We start from the raw sequence: 12,479 nt of genomic DNA, 5'->3' as shown, positions 1-12,479 counted from the left end.
TAATTATAACATCATTCGAGGGCCATACAAAATTATCAACTTAAGTATTAGCCTGCTATATTTGGTCAAACATTTAACTAATTCATCCCTAATGCCTTGGCAGGGCCAGACTAGATGATTTCAAGGGCCTTATGTGGCCCGCGGGCTAGAGGTTCCCCACCCCTGCTTTGTAAAGGTTCTCTTCCACCTTTCGCCTTAATGGTATGAGCAACCATTGACATTTACCCAAATACATTATTTCATTAGGGATTGCAAAGGGGTGATTTTACTATTATATCTTTCCTTCTGCGTTTATTAGTTTCTATGAAGAACTTTCCGTTATAACTCTTTGGTGAATCTTAAATATAGATTTTCAGGAAAAGCAGGATAAATGTTTGGTTCTTTTATTTATCAAGGTTAAGATTAACTTATTAATTTTATTAAATTTCTGGGGGAGATGGGGAAATTTTATTAAGAATTTATGGATTTTTATATATTTGAAGTGTTTCAATCAATTGCAGTTATTATTTGATGAGTAGAAACCCCTTGCAAGTTGGCTCCTGAGTAGTACTTTATAATTTGCAAGATTTAAATCTCACAGACAGCTCTGTGAAGGTAGGTATTATTACCCAGTTTTACAAATAAATCTAGGACATATGGCTTGAACCAGACTTGGCGTCCTTTGTACTTCTATTAAATATAATAATGGTTGAAAGAATCAGAATGTTAAAGGAAGCTGGATTCTTTCTCTCTTTTTTTTTTTTCTGATTTCGAGATTAAACAGCGGATGTCTTTAACCAGCGGGACTATGATATTAAGCAATATACACTTTAGAAGGCATTACTTGTAGCAAACACTGTTGAGAATAATGTTATGCTGATCATACTATAAAATAGCCTGTCTCAACTTTGTTTGTGAAGCATTTCAATTTTGATTACTCTGTGTGGGATCTACTGCTCAGATGTGTGTCATTTTATGGTCTGCCCATGTCTGGGGAGCTGGCATTACACGCTGCCTAGTGTTTTTAATTCAGAACTTCTCCTAAAAGAAACCTTAGCCTCTTATGCTCAAGCCCTAGTTTTAATAGCATAAGCTATTTCTTTCTTATATAGCTTTGTGGGCATAGTAATAAAATAAATACCACAAAATCACTGATGAGATGAAAATTGAGCTCCCTGCTTCTGTGCAGCCATGTAGGTAAAACAGTAATTGGCTCTGATAATAACTTTTGTTCTTACAAACCAAAGTCTAAATGAGAGTCACATTTGATATATCTGCTTGTAATTACTATCAAAGGGGAGAATAAAGTATGGATTATTTAGTGACTCAAGATAGATTAAGTAAATTGGTGTCTTTTCTTGTCCAATTTAAGAAAAATTTCTGAAATTATTTCTGATACTTATTTTACTGTTGGTAAAAAACGATCACCTTCAGAACATGCTTTCCTGCTTAATGGATTGATTAATTTTGTGTTTGAATCTATAATTGTTTTTCTAGGAAAATCTGGGTCTGATAAGGCAGCTTATGCTGATAAGTATTTTGCTACACATCTCTGTAGATGTAACTTGTAAAATTGTAAGACAAATTCAGATTATGAATGTATGTGGTAGTGATCTTCAGTGAAACCATTTGATATGTTAATTTTATTTAAATGTAGGCTCATTTGTACATTTTTGAAGGAAAATTAAATCATGTGTGCTGCATATTATTTTGGTATACACATGCTTTGGTGCCAAAATAGTGAATATTAGAATGTTAATAATTTAAAAGACATTTCCCATGGCTTTAGAAGCCAACTAATAAAGAATTGATATTGCAACCTATCATTTCTCTTGAGTTTCTGCTTATATTTTGATTTCTTACCAGAACTATCTGTGCCAGGGCCACAGAAATGTAAAATTGGGCAGAAAACAATTGATTTTAATGCCAGTTTTAACAATAATTTGGTATTTGATCATTTCTTTCTTACACCAGTCCCATAGCCACAGAAAGTTGAAGGACCATAATAAAACTAAGAAAATTCAATGGCCCACTAGCCAATGATCCCAGGATTAAAAAGTTCTAGCAAAGCGAAGACATGACAGATGAAGCCATTCCCATCAATTATATCCAGAATACACATTTTAAAAACACCCTAATTACAGAAACCACATCCAGACAATCTAACACATATTGGTAATGTCCTGATTCTTTGTAGAATGAAAATTATTCTGAAAGTTTAATTAAGAAGAAACAAATTATGTTCAGGTATTAATTTCAACGAAAGAGACACTCTGCTTCCATGCAAACACCCGGAATAGTGCTGTGAGTGTGGGTTAGCCACAGAAGGAAACCCCCTGATAGCTGTTAGGCACAAGGTTATTTTTGGGACCGTATGTACTTCAAGGAGAAGGGAACAGATAGGTCTTGTTTGCAACCTGCATCCCTGCACGGGTTAAATAAAGTGGGCAGTTAAGTACAATTATTTGGTTTAAAAACTGCTATTAGAAAAATAAAAGGAAGGTTTGGCACCTGTATTAAGAAGTAACTAGACAGCATACATTCTGTAGATCAGGGGTGCTCAAACTATGGCCCGCGGGCCACATGCAAATACAAATATTGTATTTGTTCCCATTTTGTTTTTTTTACTTCAAAATAAGATATGTGCAGTGTGCATAGGAATTTGTTCATAGTTTTTTTTTAAACTATAGTCCGGCCCTCCAACGGTCTGAGGGACAGTGAACTGGGCCCCTGTTTAAAAAGTTTGAGGACCCCTGCTGTAGATATTTTTGCAGTCTTCCCCTTCACTTCCACCGTAGGCATAGCCCATTGAACTAATCTGGTTCCTACAACCATTTTAGCAATTGCATCAGATCCCTCAGAACAAAGACACTCAGTTGAAAGGAAATCAGGTGTTTTAATCCCTTACAATGCCTCCTTTTAAACTGTTACAGACCACATATTTACAATTCATATGAAATGTGCAGAATGGGACACGTCGAAGAGGCAGAAAATAGATTGGTAGTTGCCAGGGAGGGGCTGGGATGGGGAGGAGATGGGGAGTGATTGATAATGGGTTTGAGGTTTCTTTTTTCGCTGATGAAAATGTTACAGAATTAAAGAGGGGTTTGATGGCCATGGCTGGCTGGCGCAGTTGTTTGGAGGGTCGTCCTGTACATCAAAAGGTGGCAAGTTTGATTCCCGGTCAGGGCACATAACCCAGGTTGCAGGCTCGATTCCCAGTTGGAGTGCATATAGGAGGCAATTGCTTGTTGTTTCTTTCTTTCTCTCTTCCCCTTCCTCACTCTCTAAAATCAACAAGCATATTCTTAAGTGAGGATTAAAAATAATCTCTCTATATAAAAAGCTAATATGCTAAGTATCTGTCCGACCAGTAGCTCTGATGAACACTGAACACCAGGGAGCAGACGCTCAATGCAGGAGCTGCCCAGCGGCAGTGACTTGGCAGCAGTGGTTCTCAGGTGACACACCCCAAAACCAGAGGAGGGAGCCTGATTCCTCACAGGGCCGTGCGATCCCACCTTTGGCTGTGTGTTATGTTGTTGCTGGGGCACTATCGGCCCTGAATCTGGTTTACTGCACACTTACATTTATGTCCCACACCCTGTGCGACAGCAACTTTGCAGAGTGCCCTCTCGCACTCTGTGACCCCTCGGGGATATTGGAGAGCCGGTTTCAGGCCAATCCCCACAGGCCAGGCCGAGGGACCCCACCTGCCAGAGGAATCCCACTCACTCCACAGGTGCCCTTGAAGCCACAGCGACACCCCAGGTGCGGCTGGCCAGGGAGAGATCGCAGGAGGTTGTCTCCAGGGCGTGTCCAGCCCATCTCTCCCAGTGCCGTCCCGCTGGCCACCTTCTAATTAATTTCCTTTCAGTGTGCACGAATCCATGCACCGGGTCGCTAGTAATAATAATAATAAAGAGGAGTGATAGATAATGGTTATACAACTTTGTGAATATGCTAAAAACCACTGAATCACACACTTTTAAAGGAGCTTTTATAGTATATGAATTGTACCCCAATAAAAAACGTCACAAGACTTCAGAAACTGTTGGTAATAACATATTTCTTAAGTGTCAGCTTACCTTTTAGCATCAAGTCATAGAATGCCAAATCAAGAGAGAGTTGTGTGTGTGTGTGTGTGGGGGGGGGTTCCGTGGGGGGAATTGAGGAGGGTGAATAGTTCTTCAAGAGACCATCAAGTCTGTCACATTTTGAAAAAAAAGAAACCAGCTTCCAAAGGGGGAAGTGACTTACCCAAGGTCATGCAGGCAGTCCAGGGGAGGGTAAGACTGGAACCCCAGTCTCGGGACCCTTCTCGTGCCCCTTCCCACCACCACTGCGCTGCCTACACTGCTGCTACTATTTAAGCCTCGCTGGCGTAACTCATTTGACTTATATGAAATGAGGAACATGTGCTTCAAATGATATGCTTTTTTTTTCTCTAATGAAAGCATGCCTTTCCCTATAAATAGCAATATCTCTGTGAAGGAGTAAATAAATTTGTTGTGGTAAATGTACCAAATCCAAACTGAGATTTACCTGTAACTGTCTGTCCCTTGAGGAAAGTGCCGCATTAACAGACCAAGGGAGCCCTCTACCTGTGTGTTTGTAGTATAGATTTCATTGGCAAAATCCTTGACCTGGAAAAAGCTAAAAACAAATCGAGACCAGGTATTCTAGTCCTTTGTCCCACCTTGGGTGGCGTCTACCATTCTTTGTGAAAAAATGAATGCTGTCTGAGGATGTATTTGTATGAGCAATAGGATACATGGAGGGAAATCTGCAGAAGGTTCCTTTTCTGTGAATAAATAAGAACAATTAACAGCAGAAATAAAAGAACCAAATATGTCTTTTCTTCCCAGTGAAAACTACATTAAAATAATTCTTTTCAAAGAACTTTATGCTCCTTTGAGGATGTAAGATATTAGTAAGTATTTTTGTTTATCCAGCATGAAAGTTTCATTGTTTCTTTGTTTCAGCGAAAGATAGGGTTGGATGTAAAAATCATGCAGGATCCTGAAAACCTCCGCCACAGAGCTGCTGTCAGTGCGAACTATGGAATCAGTTTGCCAAGTATTAATCAGAGAAAAGCCTGTGTAAGTAATCAGTTGTTTTAATGAGCTCTTCGTCTTTTTAAGAATTAAAAGGCATACATTAGTAGTGTAAGATATAATGTAGATTCTAAGTAAAGATTTTGACCCCTTTGTTCTTAGCATTTAATGGAGCGGCTTTCCTTCTGTTTATAATTAGAAATGATTAAAACATGTGAACCTGTTTTTAAAAGATTCATTGGCTGCTCATTCAAATTTCTCTATTTCGTTTGATGTACCTAAATAATCTAGTACCATCATCTTTAACAAGGATGAGCGAATTTAACAACACAGAGAATTAGTAGAGAGATTTTAAATATTTTATTTCTTTGATAATAGGTTTAGTTCAAAAGGAAACAACAGCGTGGTAGCAGCATCAGTGGTGTATACTGATGCAACACACACCATTTGAGAAAATCATTCTAAATCTGAAGCCAGCAGGTCGGCAAAATGACGAGAGGGGAGAGCAACACATGGAGGTTGCATCAGGGCTCTCAGAGTCTGTGCCTGCGTTTGCATTGGTTTTCTGGTGAGCGTCCCTAAGCAAGGATTGGACTTTCTCTGTGTTGTGAGGTTTTCATAGGAGAATGAAGAGTAATGCTTCGTTTAATTGGGAAATTCTTTTATTTGAGATTATTTCTGATACTAAAAACAATTACAGAGGTGACATCTATACACTATTAAATACAGTTTTAACCTTTGGCTTCTCTCAAAAGCTCTTAAATGTATTTGGTCAAATCAAAACTAAACACTGGTTAATTTTAGAATTTGCCATTTTAGAATCACAAAACCACTTCTAACCATTATAATAGCGTCTTAGATGAATCTTCCAAGCCTCCTGCATAGCCATTTTCAGCTGCCTGCTTCGTTCATGTAACCGTGTGATACATGTTTTAGTTGCTTTCTATGTGCTTTATGTTTTTCTAACAGGTTTGGTTTAAGAGCACTTGATCATAGAAATACTTGTATAGCCTCAGAAATAACCAGAAAGTTCGGTATTTTTATTCTGCTGAAACTTTATTTAAAATGTCATTGTGAATAATGTGAAAGAGTTTTTATCTGCTCCCATGAGCCCAAAGCCCTTGAAATAAAAATATTTCTCTGGCTGTGGAGACAGAAGCAGATTTCTCCTTTGTTGTTGTTGGTTTTTCCCCCTTCCATCTAAAATTAATATTGGCTTAGCTGGTGGAGCGCTGAGGCTTTGTCGCCCAAGGCAACTGCGGCATCGCATGCAAACTTTTCCTGATGAGTATTGAGGTTTACAAAGGCATCATTCCAGATTTAGAGAGGATTATGCTTTGCTTTAATGCATCTTAGTGAAGACCTAAATAGGAATTCAAAATTATATCAAAATTTGGGGTAGAATCTTAGTCATTTATTATGTATTTTTTCCAATTCCAAAATAGGTTAAGAGCCGTGGCTATTGTGCTCATGTATGTTGAACGTAGAGGACATGGGGAAGCTCTTTGCCTTGTCTGACATACAGATAATGCATGCTCCTTTAATGTATTAAAAAAATCCCCCTTCTTCATAAAACTGGAGTTTGTAAAACTTACACCAGAGCGCTTTAAAATGTATATACATTAGGTACATTTTACTCAGATTGACTACTGGCATTTCAATCAAAACAGTTGACCCTATCTTTTTATGTTGATATATGTATATATGATGGTACTAACTAAAGTAGTATTTTCACTTTGGATTTATAAAACAGAGCATTGTGCAAAAGGCCCCGTGAAAGAAATATTCGGGTGTTTGGTTTTAAACGACCATGTGGAGCACTTGGGAACAAATGCAGTTGTGAGGTACCACTCAGAAAACTGGTTTTGAAAGCACTTACCCAAACTGAAGCCATGCGTCTAGCGTTGTGCTGTGTCGTCAATTAGAAAAGCAGCATCAAGGCTAATCGCTTTCTAGAACTACTCGAGACACTCAAAAGGGTTATTATTTGGTGGCCGAGGGCCGCATGTTTCCTTACTTTTGAAACTTAAACAGCTTGTCAAAAGCCTGTACATGATCTCAGGCATTTTTTGACGGAGCAAACTTGAATATGTTGCTAATTTACATGATCAGTTCTTAGAAACTGGTATTTTCTCCACTTTGTGAAGAGGTATATCCTTCCTGATAATAAGAGGCTGGTATAAAGATTTTAATGCATTGAAAACACATATACCCCAGACACACACATACAACCTCCCTTCCCCCACAAAACTGCCTTCAGCATTTTATATCCTATGAGCTCTATTAGTACAATTTACAACAAAATATTAAAAGTGAAACTTACTGATGATTTTTCCAATACCTTAAATGTGTGTAATAATAATAATGATGGTAGCAAACCCTCTGGCAGGTTTGTGAGAAGGGCCTTGTATACATGGGGAGACCAGAAGGAACCTCTGAAACTGTTTGTACTGACTGACATTTAGATCCAGCCAGACAGTCCAGTGCAACCCATTAAAAGATCTACAGAAAATTTGACTTAGATTTACTTTTTAAAATAAAAAGCGTTTCTTAAAAGATTTGAAACATGGATCTGTTAACATGAATTTTAAAAGAACGATTATGAATGCATAACAAAATAGCCAAACAAAACATTGCTTTGAATTGCTGCGCAAATAACTCTGATTATAACTGTTATGACCTAGAAAAGAATCGTAAAAACATTTTTCTTTTTGGCAAGATGTGAGTTGCTGTAGAATTATACTAGTTCTTTGGTCCCACTTTCCAAATAAATAAATATATAATGCAATGTAAACTTAGAATCTTTTATTTATTCATGAGGTTGAATTTAATACTATTATGATTTCTAGATTTTATGAGTCATATGTTATGCAGTGTTTTTCACTAACTTAGTTGGGTAGCAACCACACTTCACAAATCATAGTTTCATTCTTTACTGTTTCACGTGGGGTGTACATTGTAATCTCTCTCGCTGAAAGCACATTCATTTCTGAAATGATAAAGTAATGGAAAGTGAGGCAATTGTGTTAATGCCAAATGATTAGAAGAAGCATCAGAAGTAAGGGGCGGGGGCAAGGAGGCGGGGGGTGGGAAAGAAGGGCTATTTCAAAACATGATTGTGTTTTAAGCCCACGCATATGGCCACAATTACAGTCACAACATAATTTGGCAAGGATAGCAGAATTAGATTTAAACAAATTGATGTTACACTGCAGTAATTCAGAATGAGCTTGTTGCATTTATAAACCATAACAAGAAGCAGAGTGAATTAATAAACCCTACTTGTCACTAAGAATAAAAAAGGGAATAATTGCTGAGATGGAGTTAACTTAACAGATGACTATAGTCAGCATCCTTTCAGCCCAGATATGGGAAAGTGAAGGTCACCCCCATCTCAGATGACATAGAGGGAACATTTTGTTGGTAAACAAATTAATCTTTTGAAAGGTCGCCATTTGTTTTAAGTTTTTATCCAGTTCTTGTCACCTGGAATCAGAGATGGACTGTCATTTCACTAGGCAGGGGTGCGGTGGAAGCAGACAAAGACGCTTCTGTACCTATCAGCGCTCCTTGACAAAACTCGCCGCCTGATTGGGATGCTATGGGCTGCTGGTTTACAGCTGTCTCCGGACAAGAACGGAGGCCCACCCCTGAATTCCAATAAGATGGGCCTGCATATTCCGCCTGCTGTAAGCTGGCCCTCTGCCCACAAGTAAAATGTATTGCAGTTCAAGCCAGCAATTATCTCTTTCACTTCCTTCTGTGCTGCTTCTGTTCCCTTTTTCCAAAAACAGATGTGGGTATTCGCTCAAGTTCGGCTTCTATTCTTTCTCACACCTGCCGGGGCAGAATTTTGACAGAGGCAGGGTTTAAGGGAGCCAGCAGACAACGATCAGATGTAATCTCGTTGAGAGCAGTTTAAAAAGAAAATGTTGATTTTTCAGGAAATGTGGCGTCAGCATTTTGGTCCCCCTCCCTTTTCCCAGGAGCATTTGGTAAATTAAATTAGTTGAACAAAAGGAAATAGCTTTAAAGACATTCAAAAATGCCATATCCTATTTATGACACAGTCATTCCTCGGACTGCGATGGCCACTTCTATCACTGGAAGAGAGCTCTCCTCTGGCTTGTTTAGAGAGATTCTTGAAGAAACAATGACTTCTGCTCTTGGCCCGCAGCCTCTGAAATGCACTCCACACCTGCGGTAGTAGTGGCGCTGGCGGCAGTGGTGGTGTATTGCCTTTGCAAGTTGCTGCATTTTAGAATTTTAGTTCTGCAGTGGTTTGGAGTTCTGGGAAAGCTGAAGACAGTGATATGACAGTTGTCATTGACTGGTGTCCGGCTTTCTCACCCAAGCCCATTGCTCTGGGAGTGAAGAGAGGCAATTAGAGGCTATACCCTCATCAGATAATGTTCACAGGAAATCTGGTTGTAGTGACTTCTCTGACTTCTCAAGAATGCTGTGTATCTTGAATTTCTGTGCTAAGATCCTGCATTCACACCCAAGCCAACCCTATGCTGAACGGCAAATATGTGTAGCTCTGGGAATAGGGATTCTGGGTCAGAATGCCTGGTGTGAATTCTTACTGGCCTGGGGCCTCCCAAAAACAGCCTCCCCTTCCTCATGTGTAAAATGTTCATAATCAGGCTATCTCATAGGATTGCACTGAGATTTAAATGAGATGATTCAAAGGCTCTGGCACCAGTAAGTGCCATAAATATTAGTTATGACTCTTGGCAGTTTTCACATGTCATACTGTGCCATGTTTTAGACAGTCATCTAAAACTTACATTATTGTAGGGGTTGGGAGAGAGAAGGAGTATATACTGAGGTGCCTTCCAGCCTAGAAGTGAAGTGACGATTTTCTGGCCCCCCGTAGCCATGGTTGCACAGAGCATCCTTCCACTGGGCCATCTGAGGGAGCTTACCTACTGAAACCCCGTGTTCCTGAATTCCGGGACAGCCTTGCCACTAACTAGCTGTTTCTAGAACAAGTTACCTACCTTGTTCATTCTTCTTATCCTCATTTGTAAAATGGGTAGGCCAGACAGGAGGCAGTCTGGTGTGGTGGGAAGGATTTGGAGTTGAATAGATCAGAGTGTGGGACCTATCTGCCAGTTTCAAGGTGTGTGCCCCTAGGTAAGCAAATTAATATCTCTGGTCCTTAGTTTCCTCTTCTATAAAGTCAGGATGATGGTGGCTACTAGGCAAGGGTGTTATGGGGATTATAGATAATATATTAACACTGTAGCACATGATAGTTGCCTAGTAAGGTTTCTGCCTTTCTGAAAAAGGAATTAAAATTTAAAAGCTCATACTTCCTCCTCCCTTGTTCTAAAACCTGTGTGTTGAGAAAAGGATCTGATTTGGCTCCTTTCACACTCCAGTGTAAATGAGTGATGGGTTTAACACTCTGGTTTTCAGATTGTTATAGAGAACTTCAAGGCATTTCAGGAAGGTTATAAGCATTTAATTCATATTCATTTTTTGATAAATATTTTAAAGTATGCCTGACAGGTATGGCTCAGTGGATGAGTATCCTCCCATGCACCAAGAGGTTGCTGGTTCGATTCCTGGTCAGGGTAACATGCCCAGGTTTCAGGTGCTATCCCTAGTCGGGTATGTACAGGAGGCAGATTATCAATGTTTCTCATCAATGTTTCTCTCTCTTTCTTCCTCTATCTCTAAAATCAATAAAAACATATTTTAAATAAAGTGTAATAAAGGACAATACATACATACTTAAGTTAGATACCATCTTAATTGGTGCTCTCAAGTTCACTCTGTGAGCACATGGACACATGCATGTGCATGGGTGCATTTGAGTTCATGCACATGTACATTTGAACTTTTGTAAAGGTACTTTTATGAGATAGGATGCATCTCTGTACTAGTCATATTTTGAAAATCAGTTATCTTCTCATATCCTATATAATAAAAGGGTAATATGCAAATTGACCCTAACAGCAGAACAGCTGGAAATGACTGGTCACTATGACACACACTAACCACCAGGGGGAAGACACTCAATGCAGGAGCTGCCCCCTGGTGGTCAGTGAGCTCCCACAGGGGAAGCTCTGCTCAGCCACAAGCCAGTCTGACGGCTGCCAGCACAGTGGTGGTGGCAGGAGCCTCTCCTGCCTCCTCAGCAGCACTAAGAATGTCCAACTGCAGCTTAGGCCTGCTCCCCGCTGGCAAGTGGACATCCCCCGAGGGCTCCTGGGCTTCCAGAGGGATGTCTGACTGCCAGCGTAGGCCCGATCCCCCAGGGAGTGGGCCTAAGGCAGCAGGTGGACATCTCCCGAGGGGTCCCAGACTGCGAGAGGGCATAGGCCAGGCTGAGGGACCCTCCCAAGTGCACAAATTTTTGTGTACTGGGCCTCTAGTAAACTATAATAATCATTCAAATGATTAAGTGAAGATTAAATGAGCTAATACATGTCAAGGTCTTAAAGCAGTGTCTAGCCCCTACTAAGCATTCAATGAATGTGCTGGTATTCATTAAAAGACAGGCAAGTTCTCTGGTGCACACATTTGGGACAACATATCAGTCAGTTGTACAGTTACAATACTGCATGTTGCATCATGATAATACAGCACTATAGATCATTTCATTGCTCACTTTAGGTTTAGTTTGGCTCTTACCTGGTTAGAAATGTGCTGTACAATCTTCACTTGGCATCACAAGGTTGCAATGTTACTTTACGACTACAGATAAAAGACCAGTAATAAAGCATCATCTTAAAATATGGACTCACCAGACAAAATAAAATAGGTTGTTTTGAAACTGCATATCTGAAAGAGAATAGTGCTGAGATATCGGAAAAGAATTTAAATGAGATATGATGGAGCATATTAAAATGTTACAAGACACATTTGAAAAGTAGTTTTGATCATTCAACTCTTCAATAATAACATTTTTTTTAAATATGTTTTTATAGATTTTTAGAGAGAGAGGAAGGCAGAGGGAGAGAGAGAAACATTGATGTGAGAGAAACATTGATTGTTTCCCTCCTGTATGCTCCCCAACCAGAGATCAAACCTACAACCTGGACGTGTTCCCTGACCAGGAATAGAACTGGCAACCTTTTGGTGCATGGGACGATGCCCAACCAACTGAGCCACATCAGCCAGGGCAATAATGGCATTTATAAGAGTGCCAGACACTATGCTAGGTGCTTTATGTACACTATCTTATTTACCCCTACACCTATAAAATAGATGCAGTTTTTATAACCACTTGACACTTGAGGAAAGTAAGACTAAGATTTAGCTATCTGCCTACGGTTATGAAGTAAGTAAGGGAATCAGGATTCAAATTATTTACAAAGTCTATTTTTCAAATCTTCCAAAATTGAATACTTAACTAATCCTTAATTATTAAGGAACATGAGTAGTTGTTAGATATTGTTAGTGATTCTATTTTGAAACAAAAATTCCTGC

At 39.5% G+C, this 12,479-nt stretch overlaps 1 protein-coding gene across 1 annotated transcript in view; it reads left to right on the top strand.

The window, feature by feature from the left end:
* LOC102760425 (IQ domain-containing protein H-like) overlaps positions 1-5,114 on the top strand; it is a 38,592-nt gene extending 33,478 nt beyond the window's left edge. Inside the window, exon 5 of the mRNA XM_015560454.1 lies at positions 4,965-5,114. Within this exon, the coding sequence (XP_015415940.1) occupies positions 4,965-5,102 (138 nt within the window). The 3' untranslated portion in view covers positions 5,103-5,114. The remainder of the gene's footprint in view (positions 1-4,964) is intronic.
* Positions 5,115-12,479: the final 7,365 nt, after the last annotated feature.

The sequence above is a fragment of the Myotis davidii genome, unplaced genomic scaffold (assembly GCF_000327345.1).
Source record: "Myotis davidii unplaced genomic scaffold, ASM32734v1 scaffold673, whole genome shotgun sequence".
NCBI classification, from domain to species: domain Eukaryota; kingdom Metazoa; phylum Chordata; class Mammalia; order Chiroptera; family Vespertilionidae; genus Myotis; species Myotis davidii.
The sequence above is the reverse complement of the archived record's forward strand: the minus strand, read 5'-3'. Positions and strand labels throughout refer to the sequence as shown.